The sequence below is a fragment of the Argiope bruennichi genome, chromosome X1, assembly GCF_947563725.1.
Source record: "Argiope bruennichi chromosome X1, qqArgBrue1.1, whole genome shotgun sequence".
Taxonomy (NCBI): Eukaryota; Metazoa; Arthropoda; class Arachnida; order Araneae; family Araneidae; genus Argiope; species Argiope bruennichi.
The window spans coordinates 69,892,798-69,913,202 of NC_079162.1; the positions used below are offsets into that span (position 1 = coordinate 69,892,798).

The following is a 20,405-nucleotide window of genomic DNA, read 5'->3' on the forward strand; positions in this document are numbered from 1 at the left end:
TTTATTTCAGTGTAATCTGCTCACATTTTAAGAATATGTGTATTATTACTCTTCGTATTCATAAATTAGTTTGAATTTGTTTTTAGAATGCATTATTAATAATCCTATAAGGCGAATTGGGCTTAATGTATTAACTAAAAATGCATTTAGTTTATATATTTTCATTGGATTCATTAGTTCATTCTTTTTTAACATGCAAAATTGAATTTTTGAATGTAAATTGATGAACATTTGAACAAAATTGAATTTTGTTCGGAAATATACCAGCGATGTAATCATGACAGTAGTTTTTCTTTTATCCTTTTTAGTTTAAAAGCTTACCTTTTTTCCCATTTTACCCGTTACATAGATACTTCGTTTGCTTGGTGTAAAGAATTCTTGTAAAAGCAGTGCATTTGCAAGCTCATTAGATGTTTCACGCCATTCACGTAGAAAACTCAATGGCAGCTTATCATCTCTAACTGGTCGTAGCTCTACAAGTCGTGGTAATCACAGTTTTGTAGATAAGAGGGGCTTTAGCGAAAAAAGGCGAACCAAAGAATGTAGAACAAGGTAATATAGTACATGTTGGATTAATATATTATGTGTTGTTTAGAAATTATTGAATAACTCCCCCTATTTTGATGTAGTGTTATGCAACCAATAAGTTAAAAACATCCTCATCTGCACCTTTTTATGAGTTTTTGAAACTCTTGTAACTGTTTATTAGAATTCTGAATATACTGTTTAATAACGTTAAAGGATGCTTACTTATTATTTTGTATTCAACATATAAATATTTTAGATTGAATTTTTCTGGGAGTTTTTTAATTGTTTTGAATAATTTAAATAAAATCTACTAAGCAAATTTTGTTTATGCATTTTGATTGGATTGATAATCTATGATGACTACTAAAACATGAAATTTCTATATGTTTCTGTGTCAGTTGCAGTTTTAATTAGAGTAAAAATCTGTTTATGAAGATGTAACAGTAAAAATAAATAGTTGTTATTTTAGATTTGAAAAAAAAAAGAGAGAGAGACAGAGAGAATTTATATTCCCAGTGCTATTTTTAATGTATGTGATCAAAAAGTTAAATATTTTACTCATATGAATTTATTCTTTTTAGTTCGGCAAGCAAGCGTCTTCAGCGTTTGGAAAGCCATGTTGTTACGCTAGCTCGAAGTGTTGCTCACCTTTCATCAGAAATGAGGACTCAGCATGTCCTTGTTCAAGAATTGGAAAATATGCGGCAAGATGTAACTTGGGTTCAAGAACGGTTGCGATTGATGCAACTGGCTCAAGGTTGCCATCCTAGCAATGCTCCTGGGAAAGGCCATCAACTTGCGATGCATAGGGACTGGGATAATTTCCACAAAGAAGTTCTAGAATTACTTAATCCGTCCAGAGCAAAGAAACTGACCAAGTGCGCTTTTTCTTCTACTTTACTAATATTTTTCGTGATATTTTCATGCATTGTTACTTTAAAAAATTATATATGTGAATGTTACGTCTAATTTAGAAGAGGTTTGTGCAAATATTCTAATGAATTCCTTTTTTTAATAGTTTTACTTATTTTTAATCCTTATTGAATGCTAGAGTTTTATGCATAACATAGCTCTCAAAGAACTGTTGTTACGTGAAAGGAGATTTATAACTGTTAAGGATTAAGCCATTTTGATGCAGAAACTCGTGGCATTGATTGTAAATTACAAAACTGCAGATGAATTATCCATGTTGATTTTTAGTTTCATTGAAATAGGAATAGAAGCATTTTACCCATTTACTTTAAATGGCATTAGAAAACAAGATGGTTTAGATGACATTTCAATTATTCATCATACATATGGTAACATAATATGTATACCTGAATAAAACTGGGGGTGAACCTTTGCAGCATATTATCAGTGATAGAACTAAAAGCGTTTTTTATTTTCGTGGTTATAAGCAAATTCAATGTTGTATATCCTAGAGACTGCTATTCGCAAAATATAGCTTTTTAATATTACCCAATTTACGATATAACGATATTTAAATTTTCTACTTTTGAAGTAAACAAGGTTTGAAGGAGGGATAATGTACTTTGGAAAACTTTCTGTTAAATATTTCTTTAACTTTCGTGTGATAAGTTGCGTTTTGCATTCTGTGTAAATTCTTTATAAAAAAATCATGTTAACTTTATCTCGGATATCATGAGTTAATTCTTTTTAAGGAAAGCCATTTTCATTCGAATTTCTTGCTGATTGTTAGCAATTTATCATTCACTTTAAAATGTTCACTTTTTAGGTTTTTTGGTGATGAGCCTCCTTTGATCAGGCAGTTTCTGAAACGACTTGGTTATGAGGTAAATATGATTTTTTCCCCTCCTCTTATTATGTAGAGTTTTGATGTTTTAGATTTCTGGTAAAATATATTACTAATTTTCAAATTCAATCATTTCAGTATATTTTTTTAATCTTATATATATATATATATATTTATAGTAACACATAAAACATGGAATAAATAAAAGCATATATCTATTGAATGCTGAAAATTTTTGTGTCCACTAATGTTTGATGAATCCACTATTATAACTCCTTTGTCCGTAGACTGACATGATGTTAACATACCTTATTCTCATCCACAAACTTTAAGATATTTTTAACAAACTCTACGAACAACGTGATATTATTGCATTATAAGTGCCTGGGAGGAATTCAAATTAGACCTTTATGTTAAGTACATTTTTCAGAATTTGCTGATTCACATACTAATCTTAACATCTATTACTTGTTAAAATGCATTCAAAGTTCGATTTTTTTTCGTAAATTCTTTTATACCACTGATGAAATACTATATGACAAAACTCCAATTAATTTACATTTTCACTTTGTGCTGATTCGTCTGTTAGAGCTGCATGGCCTCTGCAAATATTTCAAAACTTTTCATATCGGTAATGGTTAATGACGTTCCTTTCATGAGATTTTGATATCTTATGGAATTAAAGAAATAAAAAGGCAGTTAGATTTATTTTTTAATCATCGTTTTCTATAATCGCAGTTTGGTTTTGACAACCTGTTGTCCTTTTGCAATATTTCAGCACATTTTGAAAGTGTACTTAGAACATTTTGTCAGTTGTAAATCAAAATTACTCGCTATACATCCTCCAATCATCGTTGGAAAATTCAGAATTCTGCAGTTATTCAATATCTTCTTTTCTGTGTGTTTTCTCTTTTCCAGGAAATTTTTCTTTGAGTGTATTATTTAGCACATGTTGTTTCAGTATTCATTTTTTCCCCATATACTGTACATTATTTGAATGGTAGCTTTAATTCCTTTTTTAGAAATCACATATTCAGATAAACAGAATTGTTCTGCAGAGAAACCAGTTTCTTATTCTTAACTGGGAAAACGGCAGCTTACTGTGTCATTGAAATTAGCTTCTACAATATTAATAAAATGCTGAAAATTTTAAATTCTGATATTGAATGTAAGAATGTTCGGGTAATTGAAACAATTATTTGAGTGTCTTACCCTACTGTTTATTTTATGATTGAAAAAATGCTATTAATTACTGTCAGACTGTAAACAAATGTATTGTCAGAAAACATTCAATTTTTTTGTTAATTTCGTGGGGAATCAACTATTCTAAAAATCTCGAGCCTTCAAATGTTTTTATATGCAAATTCTTCCTGGCGTGTTTTACAACTGACCCGCAGTAAATATTCGAGGCTTCTTGTTTGCAGAGTGAAGTACACAACATAGCAACAGTTGTTTAATTCCAGTTTGTAGCTCATCGCTTAAAATGGACGTTCCAAAAGCCATTCGAGAATTAGTGATTCGGTTGCGAAAAGATGGATTATCTATGAAAAGAATTAGTGAAATCACTCAAAAATCGAAGTCTACGGTGCAGTATATTATTGAAAGATACCGTGAGCTGCAAACTTTGAGAATAGAGATCGATCCGGAAGACCTCCAAAGTTAAGTCGCTTACATAAAAGAAATATCATGTGTAAAGTGCAAGATAATCCGCGGATTAGTGCACCTCAACTGACAACTGATTTAATAATTGATTAAAACGTTAAAGTCACGCCTCAAACGGTCAGAAATGCCATTAAAAAAGAAGGTTATAATGGCCGTGCGGCCCGTAAGAAGCCTTGAATAAGTCTCTGCAACAGAAAAAAGCGCCTTGAGTTTGCAAGGAAACATCGAACGCTTTTTTGGCATCCACCTCTTTTTTGGGGGGAATTGGTCCTTTTTAGTGATGAATTGAAATTTAATATCCATGGGCCAGATGGCCGAGTTATGCTGGTCTGGTTTCCTCCAGACCATATGTTAAGAATTTATGGGGAACTGTGAAGAACGGTGGTAGCAGGATCATGGTGTTGGGGTGTATGAGTGCTGCTGGAGTCGGAAATTTGTTTTATAAAAGGAAATATGGATAGGTACATGTATCTTGACATTTTAAATCAAAACATTTTAACCAGTGCAGAAAAACTGTTTCTTGGAACTGACTTTGCTTTTCAACAGGACAATGATCCTAAGCACACCTCCAAGATTTGTCAAGAGTGGTGCCTCTATCATGTTAAACAACAACTTCATAGCCCTCCCCAGTCTCCCGATTTAAACCCTATAGAACATTTATGGGTAGAAATCAGTCGTGAACTGAAAAGGTATGACGTAAAAAACAAATTTGAACTGAAAAAGAGTATTCAGAATATTTGGAGTAATATTACTCCAGAAACAACAAGAAAACGTCACAATGCTTTAGAGAAGTGATAAAGGCCAAAGGAGGACCTACCGATCATTAAATGTAAACTATTCAACATGAAAAAGATCTTTCATGTACAATGTAAATACCGTACGGAAACGTTTTGTTTCTTATTAGTGACATTTTTTGTTTCTTTCAATTTATGTATTTAATTTTCTCCACATTTTTTCTTTGTACTATTCATAAATAATAAATGAAGTTCTGTTACACCAATTTTAATTTTCATTGCAAAGTATTTTGTGTCAAAAATTTAAGTTTCATTAATAGTCATAGCTGCGTACGGAAACTTTTTTTTTTTTACCAACTGCAGATGCTTCTGTGTAAATACTTTTTTGAGTATTTCATGAAGTTGGTTGGGAATAATTTAACATTTTACTTTTTTAAGATAGTTAAACCTGTTTCATGTGTAAAAAATAATTTTATTTCAGATTGTGACTTAAATAATTTTTTTTTTTCAGAAATATGCTGCAAATTTTGAAAATGAAAAAATTGGAATAAAAGAGCTACCTTATTTGACCGAAGATCGTTTGCAAAAAATGGGTATTCCAATGGGACCTCGTATACGAATTCTACAAGAAGCACAAACTTGTTGTCCTCAAAATCAGTATAAAGTCTATATTGTATGACATTGATTATATCTTCTGTAAAGCTGTCTCAACTTTTTCTTTGAGAAAGTTTAAGTTCAGCCCAAAAAATGTTAGTGTAATTTGTTGTAACATCTTAATTCATAATACATGTGTCTTTCATTAATTTGTGCTCAAGATTCTGAAAGTGTGATCTGGTTATAATGCAGATTATATGTGTTCATCATTGTAATGGTTACCTGATTGTTTTTGGTAATGTAATGTAATCCACGAATACATAAATGAATTTTATCAGCATAAAAAGGTGAAGCTTTGACATTGTATAAATCATATCCAAGGATGCCTTAATCATGTTCAAATATATATGTTTTTGTATTACAACTGTTTTATCTTGTACAGGTGGAAAAAAATACATGAATATTTTTACAGATCTGTTTTTAAACATATCATTCCGTTTTATCTTGAAAGAATGAAAAGATGAATCTCACTCATAATGTGAAAGCTTTAATTTCATTTTGATATATATCATTTTGTGTTATAAATATTGTAAGCAAAATGTGCCTTATACTTATTTTTTGTATTTATGAAAGATAAAAATGCTACTTAATTTTAATTGTTATAAAACAGCTATATAAAGAGATCTGATGTGTATTGTGTCACATGTTATACCTCAAAGTGGATTTTTATATATATTTTTTAATTTATAAACTGGAATATTTGTGTGATGTTTTAAACTTTTGTACACACTCTCATCTGAAGTCAAGTATTTTACAGTTTTTGTGGAAAACATATATGCAGCTCTATTTGTGTATTTGTTTTTTATTCTGATGTTTAATAAATCTATTTTCAATATCATTGAATTGTTTCTTTTCTCCAAAAATAAAATTCTTCCCCTTTCAATCTTATAAATTTTCCTTTTTTTAAATTGAAATTAGGTTTTTTTATCTTATTTGTAATTACATTAGTTCTTATTATAATGCCTTTGTCTGTGGAGTAATTCTAATAGATTTGGCCTCAAATATAAAAGTAGATAGATGGGAACAAAATAAGTAGATTTTAGGATTGAATGTAGACAAAAAAAATGGCGGACTGAAGTGATCGAAGGAGCAGACATACGTCCTCATTCCCAGTGTAGATATCTAGCAGTGTAACTGGTGCATAAACATGGTACTCTTGTCATTATTTTATGTATAAGGCAAGCAAAATATAAATCTTGCTTAAGTTATCTTTATATATTTTATCAAAATATATTGAATTTCGCATTTTTCGCAGATATTTAATCATAATATTGAGTTAGATAAGCTCTGTGCCTGTCTAGCAATCGGCTGTTGTCTTGCAAAGACTTAAAAATCTATGATCATCGATGTTGTAATCGATTTTATGCTGTCAGCAATCTCTTATAGCATGACTGATGATAATTTTGCATACATTTAAATTTCGTTGCTATTTAAACAGCATTTATATTTTGTTGATATCATTTTGAACTTAAGCCAGTCAAGAAATTCATATCCAATATAAAATATTCTTTAAATATATTATTCAAATCATATTGGCTTATAAAATTTGTATTTTAAATATAACAATTTTTATTTCAGTGAACAGGGAGTAACGCTTTTTTGAAAGACGAAATAAAAATCGTAATTTATATAGTGATGAACAGCTATTAATTTTGATTCTCATTATTTCAAAGAAACATTTGATTTTAATGTAACATTTTTATACACTACTGCCATTTCTTCATGAATTTTCATAATTTCTGCTGTTTAAATGATATTTATAAATTTTACCGATTCATCGTGCTTCAATACTTCAGACTGGAACGGGAATTTGAAATTTTGCATAGTTATTCTGTTGACTGTTTTACGAAAGTAAATAATTAGCATTTTGTTTATCTTCAAAAAAGAGAAACAGCGTATGCTTAAATTTAACAAATTTAATTTAATAAAAATTATTTAAAGTTAAAATATATAAGAAAGAATATTTACCTTAATAACAAATATGCAATTATCTTTCAAATTACTGATATTTTTCAAGAACAGCATTGTTATCAACGTTGAAAATTGTATTTTAAAATATGTCTGTTTTTATTTAGAATGCATTATTGTTCAGCAATGGATTGTAAAACCCTCCGCGCTTTTGCGCTTGCGTTAGGATGGGTTTAATTCGTCAAAATAGGGGTGAAAGGAAAGATGAAATGAGGAGATGTTTACATTTACTAGTATCTAATAAGGGAAATCCAAAGTCAAAGGGAATACCGGAAATACACTCATCATTCCGTGTTTCACCCCTTAATGAAATGGAGTCGTCGAAATGCGGTTGTCTCAGAATCCGTTGACGAACAGTAACAACGTTTATGGTTTCTAATTTTTTTTTTTATCTCTATTCATAGTTTACCTTATAATGGTATTTTCCAAAATTACTCTGCTATATAAAGCTACTGAATTTATCCTTAAAATTAAATTGAATTAATTGTTATAAAAATAATGTTCTTTTATTATATCCTTATTTCTATTCTAATTTTATCATTATTGGTCCGATCAACACTTCATTTCCGTTTCTTTACTCACTAGAGTGAAAATGTTATAAGTAATAAATTATAAAAGTTAATATATTATCGAATGTTTTTATTTATATATATTTATTTATTTTCAAAGACTGTTTGTTTTGGAATTCTACTCCGTTGTGAGCTGTATGGGAGTTGAAATTTTTAGAAACTGTCCATCCGCAAGAGTGAAAATGCCAAAATAATAATGCAATTTCTAGAAAAAAAAATCTTTAACTACTATTGATACCAGTAAATAGTAATGAAATGAAAAGTAACAAAATTATATTATAACTATAATACATTTCAAAAGCCTACTTGATATCCTTTGTAAATCGAGGTATGCCATTGAATTATAACATCTACATAAACATAAAGTCTAGTGTATTGTAAACACTACTTGTACTTGTTGGAATAAGTTAATTTTGCATGAGTATATGAAATGATTTCAATCGATTTTTCTTAACATTTATAAATACTCAAAAAAATTATTTTTGCTAACTTATACTCCATGCAAAAAAAAATATTTTTAACTATAAAAAAAGGAGCATGAATTATGAATAGATTGCTTTATATTATGATAAAAAGTAAAAATTTCAGATCAATAAATATATCCTCGAAATATGATTAATGAATTATGAATTTATTGCTCGTATTTTAGAAACTATTAGACCTAGAGCGTCGAAATGAAATTTGATATTCGAGTATAACTTTTAATGTTATAAAATTCAGGAACAAAAGTTTTTGATGCCCATGGAAAAATCTTGACAATAAAGCACATTTAAATATGAGACTCTTGAAGAAATTTCTAGTCTAACATTTTAAAGGGATTTATCCTCCTACATCGTACTTTTATCTGAAGTTTACGAGGCAGTGTCAGAATTATACCCAATATTAAACATACATCGTACCCTGTAAACATACATCGAGAGTTTTGATTACCACTGAATGGGGATTTTCATTTTTGATGATATTTAAAATTATGGTGCAATATCTGTTATTTGTGGTAATCTCTTCAACTAAAGTTTTGTTGCACAATACCTACTTAGTAAAAGACTGATGCTTCTCTACCTATCATTGAATTTAATCTTACAAAATAAATGTGCACTGACCAGTTTCACTTCAAATTCGGTTTTCATTAAGCGCTATTCAATTTCTGCATGTAACTTTTAAGAAATTATTTAGCTGTTTCAAATAATTTAGTTTCTTTTTATGAAATTATTATGTCACTACGTTAGAAAAATAAGTAACTTTCTAAGTTTAATTATTTTTTTAATCTTTGTATAATGTATTTAATATCGTTTTCTGATAACTTTTTAATGTTCGTTACAAATGTGGCATGGAATTTTGAAAAGTGTTGTCCGAGTTATTGACTGCGGGTCAAAATTATGAGATCTATTTCAAAATAGCCATAATGTAATCAGAAACTAGGGCGTTAATCTAACATGATATTCGTTTTCATTAAAATTATTAGAATCTGTCGAAATTACATTAACAGATTTGAATTAATTGTCTATTTAGCTAATTTCCTTCGATTTTTTTCGTTAGATTACCGATTTTTTTTATTTATAATGTGTTTGTTAATATTATTTAATAGTTAAGAGTATTTATACTTAAACGGACACTACATAGTATAACGTAATCTCAAAATATTCCCTTTTGTCCATTATTTATTAAATTATGTTTGTGAAGATATCCATGAATTGCTTGTTTACCTTCCAACAAGTTTATCTTGTTGCTATTTAGAAAATTTAAAAAAAAATTTCGTATGACACTCTTCGTTTTTACTTTATAACAACCAATATAACTTTCTCGCATATTCCTGTATAGAAGTATACTCCTTCCCCATAAAAACTGTGGTCTTTGTGCAAAGGCAAGGAACGTCACGAATGCAGAAATTTTTATTTTTAGAATCCCGCACATGAGCATTTTGTATTTCGTAGTACCGTGAAGAAAACCGACTACGCATTTTGGTCACTTTTTTGCCGACTGATTGAAGCCACAATTTGATATAGAACTGCGATTGCAGTAGCAAGAGCCAGTATTAAATTATATTTATCGAAGTTGTTGCGTTTTTGAGCTATCGATTTTACATGCATGTAAATAACACAGACCAACAGATGGTTAACTTCCTCAAACTAACTAAGTGAACTTTTTAAAAAAATTTGTTACATATCTATATATACTAAAAATGTGTACCATTTTTTATCTATCTAACTTTTTGCATTTTGAAGTTTTGATCATTTTCATTCAAACACAAACTTTCGGTGAATAGATTTTGTTCAGGATCTCTCTATATAAAATATATGTGGTATAGAAATCGCTTTTATTACTTATTGTCGAATGGAAACAGTCTAATGTAAACAAATCGCTATTCAGTTAATGTTTTTGCAGCTGCACCTATTCAACATTTCACTAATTAATTGAGCTGCAAGACATTATTAGAAATATTCTGGATAGAACTTGTCATCACCAAAAACTCCACTAAATCAGAGGGAAGAAAATGTAAAAGAATGTCAAGGAATAGGCGTCAATTAGAAACTTTAATTCATCGCGAAAATTGGCGAAAGTGTCTCGAAATGGATAATCGTTATGTCTTACGTATGGAAAATGATGACAAAATCTTCCAAAGCTATTATTTCACAAAAATGGCTAAATAATTATCTTTCTAATGATATCAATTTCTTTTCTGTGCAATTTTTTATTCATTGTTAATAAAAAAATTTTATGCAATGCTCAATCTGTAACTATGATAAAATGGAGTTAAATTTTACTGTCTTATGTTGCTTGAAAGAGAAAGCTTTGTCAGAGATCCTTTAAACAAAGCAGGAAATCCAGTTTGTGCTTTATTCGCCCGTAATTTGCTACTGAACAAAATTGAAAGCTATTTGAACAAAACGCCAAACATTGCAGTTAAGAGCATCTGTAACTGTTTTTAATCTTATGATGAAATTCAAATTCATCCATCATAACATTCAGTGTCATACTTTTACCAATATTAAAATAAAAAAAATTGCTTTCTTTGGGCATTAATTCTGAAACAGGATTTTCGCTTCCGCTTTTATTTCGTAGTACAGTATATCCACTTCTTAATTTACACTCACAGAAATGAGTAGCACATTGACTTAATTAAACTTGTTTCAGTCGTATCAAATAATGTAAAAATTTTTTTAAAAAATGCATTCCATATTCATGGTTTAATTGCCAAAAATGTCAATAATCTGGGTGAAAAAGCTGGTTGCCAATGGGCTAGTTTGATAGAAATACGAATATTCAATTATCGCATACCGATTTCCGCCATTTAACTCAAGCGTCTTTTTTATCTACCGTGTTAACAAACAAACTGATAGGCATAATTCCAAAAATGTGTTTTTCGATCTGAAACGTCGATATATGACAAAATATCGATTTTGTTTGTTTATTTATTTATTGACGATTACAATACTTTCACTTTGTATACGGGAGAGTAAAAAATTATATCCATTACGAGTTGCTAACAGAAATGACGGTACTCTATCTACGAGCCTTCTATTAGCTTTATGAAAATGAGAGGTTTTCCCAAGATATAAGATTTTCCTCACTCATTAAAAAGAAAAGTGGTCAATATATTTTAAAATTAACGAATATTATTTTGAAGAACGAATTACGTAATTATCTTATTATTTTATGATATTAAAAGCCATTTCTCATTTATTTTTGTTTTCATAATAAATCTGGGTTAAAGGAATACCCCCCCCCCAGGTTGTTAATTTAACCCAGTACTACTCTTATATCTTTGATAACCGTGTAAAGTTTTCTTCAAAATAATTTTAAATGATAAAATTAAACATTTTGTTCATTGAAAATTTGTAATAAATCCTAAACTAAGCAAAGTCAACATTTTCAACAGAATATGTATAATTGAATTCAAAACTGAAGCCAATAAAAAATTAATATCAAAAACTGGTCATAGGGACAACACTCTCTCCTTTGAACTTGAAACCTTTAAACTCTATTTAAAAAGTAAGTTATTTAATTTATGACACTTCTTACTAAGACATGTAGAAACAAGTATCCTGTTACTCACTGTTTATGAAGTCGCTCGTGGTTTTCTATATCTTGCCAAACTGAGATGTTTTTGGCTGCAGGTAGAACGTTCGCCATAAACGCTGTTTATTTATTTTATTTATTGAGTTAGTTATGCAAGATTTCCTATCATTCTCTACCATCAAATCATATTTTATATTTTTAGTCAAATCATGTTTTAAAGCGCTTTGATTTTGCCTTTGAAAGTTTGTATTATTCTTTTAAAGTTATGTTATTCGATTTAATCTCTAGAGTGTATATTAAGGCTGTATTATTTTAACTGACTGCATTTTTTTTTTTTTTTGGTACGTCTACACTCCATAGTGAAATAGCAGAAATTATAGCCTTCAAACGTTTGTAACAGCAATAATATTGTCAGTGTTATATCTAGTTATTTTAGATGGAGATTGAAAGACAAATTAAGAAATTATTTTCAATAAATTATCGCAATGTATTGTAAATACTTTCATCGGCCAAAAAATATTTAATTTTAACAAAATTGCCGACTTGATTCTAATATAGAATTATAAGATTAATTTTTCCCAAAATAATTTCTCCTCATTCTAATAATTTAACGAAGTACACATTTCAGATAATTTATTTACCCGAGTTTAGAATTTTCATATATTTTAGATACGTGTAAAAAAGCTGTCAGTAATTTTTAATATTTAACAAATGTTTAAAAACATTGTTAGTATTTTTAAAATGAGATTCGAAAATGTTTATAATGGAAATTCTTCCTAATTCTGTTTCGGCATCTTGAAAAAGAGCAGAAATGTTGTAATACTGACAGCGATAGCGAATAGCTGTTGTTAACTTGACTGTAAAATAAAACCAGATTATGATTTTTTTATATTTAATATTAAATTTATTCGAAAGTGCCAATTAGTAGGACAGCCTGAAGAAATTGTACGTGCTGTGAGAGTACAAGGTCACATGTTTCTGATAGCCCCCAAAATGTTTTAATTTTTCTATTTATTTTTAAATTCGAATGTACATACACTTGTATATTATCGCTCAATTTTTAGACATTTCACATTCTCTCATCAAAAGCAAGTTTCAATGTTTTGAATCACATCGCTCTTCCTCATTACACTGGTTACTTGGTTCTGGTCATAATCGAAAGTGCCATTATTTCTTTTAAGAAAAGATTTGAAATTTATCGCGAATATTAGACATCGTATAGTTTTCTTTTTATATAATTGGGATAATACTCACAAGCTGACCTATGAAAATTTTCTCAAATGTTGCAAAGTTTTACGAATTTCCAGAACAATATTGATTACATCGATTTATTTAATGAAATCAAAGTTTGCAGTCGAGTTTTGCTTTCCAGGATATATATATTAGTTGAAAACGCCCAAAAATATTATTACGATATTTTCAAAAGATCGTGTGGTGTTCAAAATATCGAATAACATCGTGGAGATGTCATTCAGTATCTCCTGCTGATAGGAATCACACTGTTACGAAAATCATACTATTACTTTGAAAATAATAATCTACAGAAATTAAGCCGTAATGAATATCACAAGTCAGAAAGCATTTAAATAGTCATTAAAAATTAAAAACGTATTGCATGATTAAAGTTCGTGTTTACTTAAAGAAATTCTAACAGTGCCTTCAAATTTTGTTTTGATAACCAAATTTTTGATAAAAATATCTTTGATTTTTATGTTCTCATAATTAGTTCTGAAAGTTGCTACCTACTCATAACTATTTGAGTAAAAAATAAACCACATTTGTGTTTGAAGGTTATTCTGTATTCACCTCCATTATAATAAAAATAGTTAATACTTTTTAGTGACTATATGTGAAAAATTTACATATGAAATTATTAATATATTTGGAAGTGTTTATATTTACAAGCAGTTTTTCACAGCTTGGGAAAGGAATTTAGTCCCCAAAAATGTATAAAATTAATAACGTTTATGCTACATTAATTATTAAATGGATATATATTTGTATAATAGTTTTTAAGAATACATTTTACTTATTGTAAAATATTAAAATTTGTAGGCTAGAATTCTGAAATTTTGTATACAGATATGTGTTCCTGATAATATAGCAATATTTTAATAGGTTCAGATTTCAACTTTCGATTAATCGATTAATTTTAGTTACATTTTGAATCCAAATGAGAGGCGCCATCTGAGAGTAAATTAGAGAAAAATTAGAAATACAGAATTGCCATAAAATAACCTTTCTTGTTTTAAGGTATCTACAGTTAAAACTAATTAACGAAATTAAACAAAATTTAGCAGACACATTATGGAAGGCACAAGGAGATAAAACCTGTAAAGAATAAAATCCATTGCAATATTTTATACATAAAGATAAAATCAGTAAGTTGAAAATATACTCTTAATGTCAATTCATAAAAGAATATTTTCTCTGAGTTTCATATTGTATGTCAATCATTTCAATATGTGGCATTTATTATCATTCGAACATAAACGAAATTTTGTATAATTCATTTTCTTTATAATTATTGGCGCATTCTTAGTAGATATCAATTTCAGCATTTCCGTTCTGATAGCGCCAAAATCTCTCTTATCGATAATTTTGATTACGTCTTTTTCTTTTTGAAGTTATCTCCCTATGCCTATCCCCTCAGGGGGCACCTCAAATATGAGGGAGAAAAGCTTCCGGATTGATAGTTGGTTTTCACCGTCCTGGTGGGTACAGAAATGGTGTGGGGTGAACTACCTCCTTTCGATGGTGGGGCGTGCCTCCTACGGGATGAGTTGTACCATGGTCTATAATGGCCTTTAGAACTCAACCTTAATTTTCCCCAACGTTGTTGCGGCGATCGGTCATTAAGATTTTTCAGTGTACCTTCGGGCAGGTCGGAATAATTATTTATGGTTTTCTTCCCCATACCATCGACAATCTATATATGAAATTTGGTTTCATTCCGCTCAGAAGGTTAAATTGCAGATGTCTCCAAACAGTGAAAATTGCTTCATGGCCACCTATATATTAAAATTAAAAGGGAAGAAATAATAAAAATATTTTAAAAAATGCTTTCATTATTGGGCTTAAAAGAAGAAAATAATTTGTTATAGAAAATCTTAAATCAAATCTTAAATCAAAACATAAAAGCTTTAAAGCACTGAAAAAAAATACAATAAAGAAATAAAACTATAATGAATGTCCTAAGAAAAAAATTCTAAATATTTATTGGAAATTAAAATATTTTATGATTGTGATTAAGATATAAATTTAGTCACAATATTTTTTTTTTCAATTTTCCGCACTTTTACATTTTGGTTTTTGATAAGAAAATTGTTTTCGATTTTTAAATATAATAATAAAAGCATTCTTTAAGAAAATTATTAATTTTTTAATTCGTTTTCCAAATAGCACTATAATATTTAAGACTTGTGCGGAAGATACTGAAAAAACATAAAAAAAGAAATCAAAGTTACCGTATTTTACTTCATCCTAGCTTTCTTAAACCGCAACGGACAAAGTAGTCTCTTACTTCAGTCGGTCTTACATTGAATCATAGCAACCAGCCATGGTAACAGAAGTATTTTTCCAACCATTGTTTCTGTGGAAGTGTTCAAAAGAAAATACTTCAAATCTCAAGCGCTCCGTATTTTAAACATCTCAGAAAACAGAAGCAATTTGTCAGAAAAGGCGAATTCAGCAAATGGTGATAGAAACCTCTCCCTCTTCATATAAAAGAATATCTACACTTTTAACGTACGTTCAGGTATGTGTTGAGTTCGTTTGTATCTCTTCTACTGCCTCGAATTTTAGTTTCGTCTCATTTCTAAGTTCCCGTATAGAGAAAGAGAAAAGTTAAAATTTATATTCTTTTTCAAGGGATAAGTAAATTTTAATCTTTTAAAAAATTTAACGAATATATATGCAACAACACAAATTATGACATACATTTACATTTGCATTTGATTTGGCAATGCATTTGATGAATATCTATGAAGTTTTATAAAAATCGAATATTAAATTATTGAATTTAATCAATTGAATTGTTTGGAAGAAATGTTTAAAATTATTTTTATTTTTAAAGGAATACTAAATGGATTTTAACATCTTAAGTGTTTTTGAACGAGTATATGTGTCAAATGAAAACACGAGCGTAGTAAATTTAACGAGTAAATTCCTAATATAAAACATACATTGCTTATAGTATGAAATTAAGAAATAATATTTGGATATTGAAGGAACTTTATTTTGTTGCCTTTTATTTATATTTTAAATAAAAGAGCATTGCGTATATTCAGTGTGCTTGTTTATTTCTTTTCGAATCAGCTTTAAATTAATGTAAGGTATATCAATAAAGTATTAATTTTCCTTGTATAATCTCATTAATTCGGTTGTTAATATCGTAGTTATATTGAAAATTCTTTGTATTAATTTCATAGAATCATTTTCCTCACAGAATTGTGTATATATTGAACCGTTTTTTTTTCAGGTAAGATTATAATATTTTCCTCCTTTTATTTTAATCATTTGTTTTTTAATTCTTTTGACCAGAGTTTGATACATATACTCTTTATTTTCCGATTTTAACTCCACACAAACGAACAAAAATGTAATAATGAAATTAACATGTTATAAAAGACATGCTGTAGTATTTGTATATTTTCCTTGAATTTATAGAAGTTATTATAAAATAAAATTAGCTGACTATTTTCAGTTTCGTTTCCCTCTTCTGTTACTTAATAAATTTATAATAGAGTGCAAGGCCCTTTTTTGTTTCTCCTTTAATTTTTCTTAATTTTTTATGTGTCGTGAAGAAAGTGTAAGCGTGTGTTTGCTTCGCCAGGAAAGAAGTAATACGCATAATTTTCCCTTTTCTTTTTTATTTACACAATTTTAAAATAAATGTCTTTATTTCTTTTCTAGGATTTTTGAACTATCCAAATAGTTTTGTACCAAGATACTTCGAAATGTGTTAATTCGGGTAAACGAAATCCTACTGCTTTTGCTCATAAGGAAAGAAAACTGTGACTGTTTAGTAACAATCGCAGTTTAATTTTTATATCTTCTAAGCATTAATTAAATCTCCATTACTGATGCTTTTTGAAATCATGCCTTTGAAATAATAGAACATGCTAAAATCAGTATTATTTGCATTTTAAAAATAAAATAAAATCTCCACTCATTATTAGCTACATTATTTTATTTTCGAAGTACCCTTAAAATTTTTCGATATATTAAAAGTAAATAATCTTTGGAAAATACTTACTGTTTTTAAATACTTCTTCTTCTTCTTATTATTATTATATTTATTTTTATCTTAATTTAATCCATTGAACTGCTTTTTTCTTGCGTTTCATGGGATTGATAAATCACTCTACAGAAGCACTTTTATTAAACGACATGGTCGCTCTTTTCGAAATGCAAAGTCCTGTTTATATTTCGAAAAACAATTTTACTTCATTAAATCTGACTTCTCAATTCTATTCAGAATTCGTGATGAAATGTCTTGTATGTATTTTGAGAAGCAATTTTACTTCGTTAAATTTGATATTTCAGATTTGTTTATATTCCGTCATATAATATCTTGTTAATACATAGAATAACGACTTCATTGAATATGATGGTTCAATCTTGTTTTTATATCTCCTGATAGCATCACATTTAAATTTCAAAAATAAAATTACTTCATTAAATTTGATGTCTCAATTAGCTATACAATAGAATCTCTAATTTTCATTAAAAATGCACAAATAATATATTCATAATTGTTTATTACTCGAGACATACAACATACACATACGATATTAAAAAGGACGAGAGCTGCAATTTTATTTAGATTTTTATTGATAGAAAATTTAAATGAAAGTAAAATAGTCCAGAATTGTAAATTCTTGCTAGCGACACAGTTCAGCCTACTTTTAAATTAGTCATAAAGTCTTTATTTTAGGAAATAAAAATAAATATTTTTTTACCTCTTCTTACATGATGAAGAGTTATAGAATTTTTGATACTGAAATTTTGAATTAAGTCATTAGGTAATTAATTTTTAAAACAAAACTTATATGGACCCATTTAGTTCCCTCATTTAAATTAATAAAGTTTAAATATGTTCTCGTATTAGGTCTCCTTTAAGTTCTTGTATATATTGAAACAATGATAAATTTCCAAAACAGTAAGCTTCAATTAATTTGAAAGAAAAAGAAGGATGTGTCAATGATTATTAAGCAGATATAATTTCTTTTTTTCAAAAATTAAAATTCAAAATTCTTTTGTCTCTCTTAGATTATGATATTTTTTTAATCAAATTTTAGATGAAATTCTTGTAAGATTTCTCATTATTCATTCTTTGGTTATTAAATATTGAAATCATAGATTTATGGAACAACTTAATTTGGTAATCAATATATATAATATGATGAAAGTTCAGAAATCTCAGACTCCGTAACTTTTTGTTTACACCTTCTGTAACAATTTTTTGATTAAAGAGTCGCAAATTTTTAAATATAAAACCACTTCTTTTTTTCTGTAATTGCGTCAACTTAAATAAAAGTTTGAACTAATTATTACAGAAAATATTCTGTAAATATCAAACATTAGAAAATACTTTTCTGCTATTAAATATTTCTTTTATATTATTATTAGCTACACGAAAATTAATTTCTTTCTTTAACTTCTAAAATTTTCTTTGAAATAGGGTGGAAATGTAACTACCACTACTCTTGCTTTGGTGTGCTTGCATGAAGTACTTTCTTTCGAAGCTCCGTGTCTTCAAGCTCTCATTGATGGAAAAGCCATCAAATTATTTTTGAATGTCATCGAGGCTAATTTCTTGGGAGTCCGAAGGTCTCAGGTAAATTGTATACTTTAAAACTATGGAATTTTTTATGCATATGAAATAAAAATAATAAATTAAATTAAAAGCAGATAGAGAAAGGCTAAACTGCTGTTAAAACCCAAAGATATTTCATTAACAAGAGAGGTTTCTTAGTAATTTTTTTTAAACTTTGGGAGTAAATTGATTTTTTTAAAAAAATTTCGACATATATGTATATATAATGATATTTTTAAATTAAATCTTAATTAATCTCCTAATTTTCATCTCAAATTAGCCCATATTAACTTCATTCTAAAATATTCTCTTATTTCTTGATTCAATTCTCACTTTTTACGTAATTACTTTTAACATGAGCTCTAGAAAACTGATGACATGCATTTTCTTACACTCTCGCAACTAGAAAAAGGACTTTTTATTTCCTTATTATTTTTTTTCCTTTCGAAGATTGATTTCTAACATTGGTCCAATATAATAAATGACAAGTAAACATAGTAATTATAATTCAATTTCGATTTTAGGAAGCTAAAAGCTGTACAAAACTGGGTATATCGTAAATTCCCAATCACACAAAAAATTATATAAACAGCGTTTGATACAGCAAAATATTTTCAAAACTGCATCTCGTAGATAAGACTAATTGTCTTTGATGAATCCAAAATCCAATCTTCCTTCTTTTGCAACAAAAAATGTGTAGGCATTACCCATAAAATAATAGAATTACGTTAATCACACTAGAATAGAATTATCAGTAAGATTTTTTTTCGTAAACATATCGATACAAAATAAGATAACTTCCAAGGAATCAGATAAATTATACTGCTCCTCAGATTAAAAAGAAATCTAAAAGTACAAAAATATATTTTGAAGAAATATATACATACATTGAAGAATATAAAAGTCATGAAATGACAAAAATAAATAAATAAATAAAAAATAGAGGTTTTCTGTGTGATAATATTTTATTTCATGAATTGAATTTATATTCATATAGATAAATTTTTATAGTTGTCTATTAATAAATTTTTATTATTGATTTCATTACAGTCTTATTAGTAAAGCTATGACATGATTATATTATCATCTAATATCTGACAATTTATGACAAATTGAACTAATTAGAATTAAACTCTTCATTTCAGAATTCACTAAACCTATGATGGTATTTTAATTACATTTTTTAGTTTAATTTGATCTAGTTATATTTTCGTTCAGTTTTGAAGCAACTTTAGGAAACATTTGGGACAAAATCTCGTAAATTAAAACTGTAAGGAGAGCAATGATTGAGCCAAAATCTCTTTCCAAACTTTGCTGCCACATCAAACATCTGAGCTAAATGGGTTTAATGTGCGCCAAACCTACTTATTCTATGGTTCTGTTAAAGAGGGTTCGTTAAAGAGTTAAAGAGGGTTCGGAAGCTGGAACCCTCCGGTCCCGAAGTCTAGAATTATCATCAAACCACGGTGGCTCCAATAATTTTTAAAATAAACTGATTTAAAACAAAAACATACATAGTAACTTATTCAATAAATGTATTCAAAAATTAAAGAAAATTAAATATTATATTGCATTTTAAAGTGCCTAAAGAAAATATTTTACGATTACAGACAATTCGAATTGCGATATATTAACTTCATAACTTATTCAATATTTAACTGAAATGTTCATTCAATGTATGCATTTGTACTACAAAT

At 28.2% G+C, this 20,405-nt stretch overlaps 2 protein-coding genes across 4 annotated transcripts in view; both read left to right on the top strand.

The window, feature by feature from the left end:
* The window catches only part of LOC129958069 (uncharacterized), a 65,774-nt gene extending 59,602 nt beyond the window's left edge, over positions 1-6,172 (top strand). For all 3 annotated transcript variants that reach the window (XM_056070240.1, XM_056070238.1, XM_056070241.1), the window contains exons 12-15: positions 350-552; positions 1,110-1,406; positions 2,267-2,324; positions 5,192-6,172. In XM_056070240.1, the coding sequence (XP_055926215.1) occupies positions 350-552; positions 1,110-1,406; positions 2,267-2,324; positions 5,192-5,359 (726 nt within the window). In that variant the 3' untranslated portion in view covers positions 5,360-6,172. The remainder of the gene's footprint in view (positions 1-349; positions 553-1,109; positions 1,407-2,266; positions 2,325-5,191) is intronic.
* Positions 6,173-15,527: 9,355 nt separating this feature from the next.
* Positions 15,528-20,405, top strand: part of LOC129958934 (outer dynein arm-docking complex subunit 2-like) — a 31,717-nt gene continuing 26,839 nt past the window's right edge. Inside the window, exons 1-2 of the mRNA XM_056071678.1 lie at positions 15,528-15,645; positions 18,574-18,729. Of these exons, the coding sequence (XP_055927653.1) occupies positions 15,583-15,645; positions 18,574-18,729 (219 nt within the window). The 5' untranslated portion in view covers positions 15,528-15,582. The remainder of the gene's footprint in view (positions 15,646-18,573; positions 18,730-20,405) is intronic.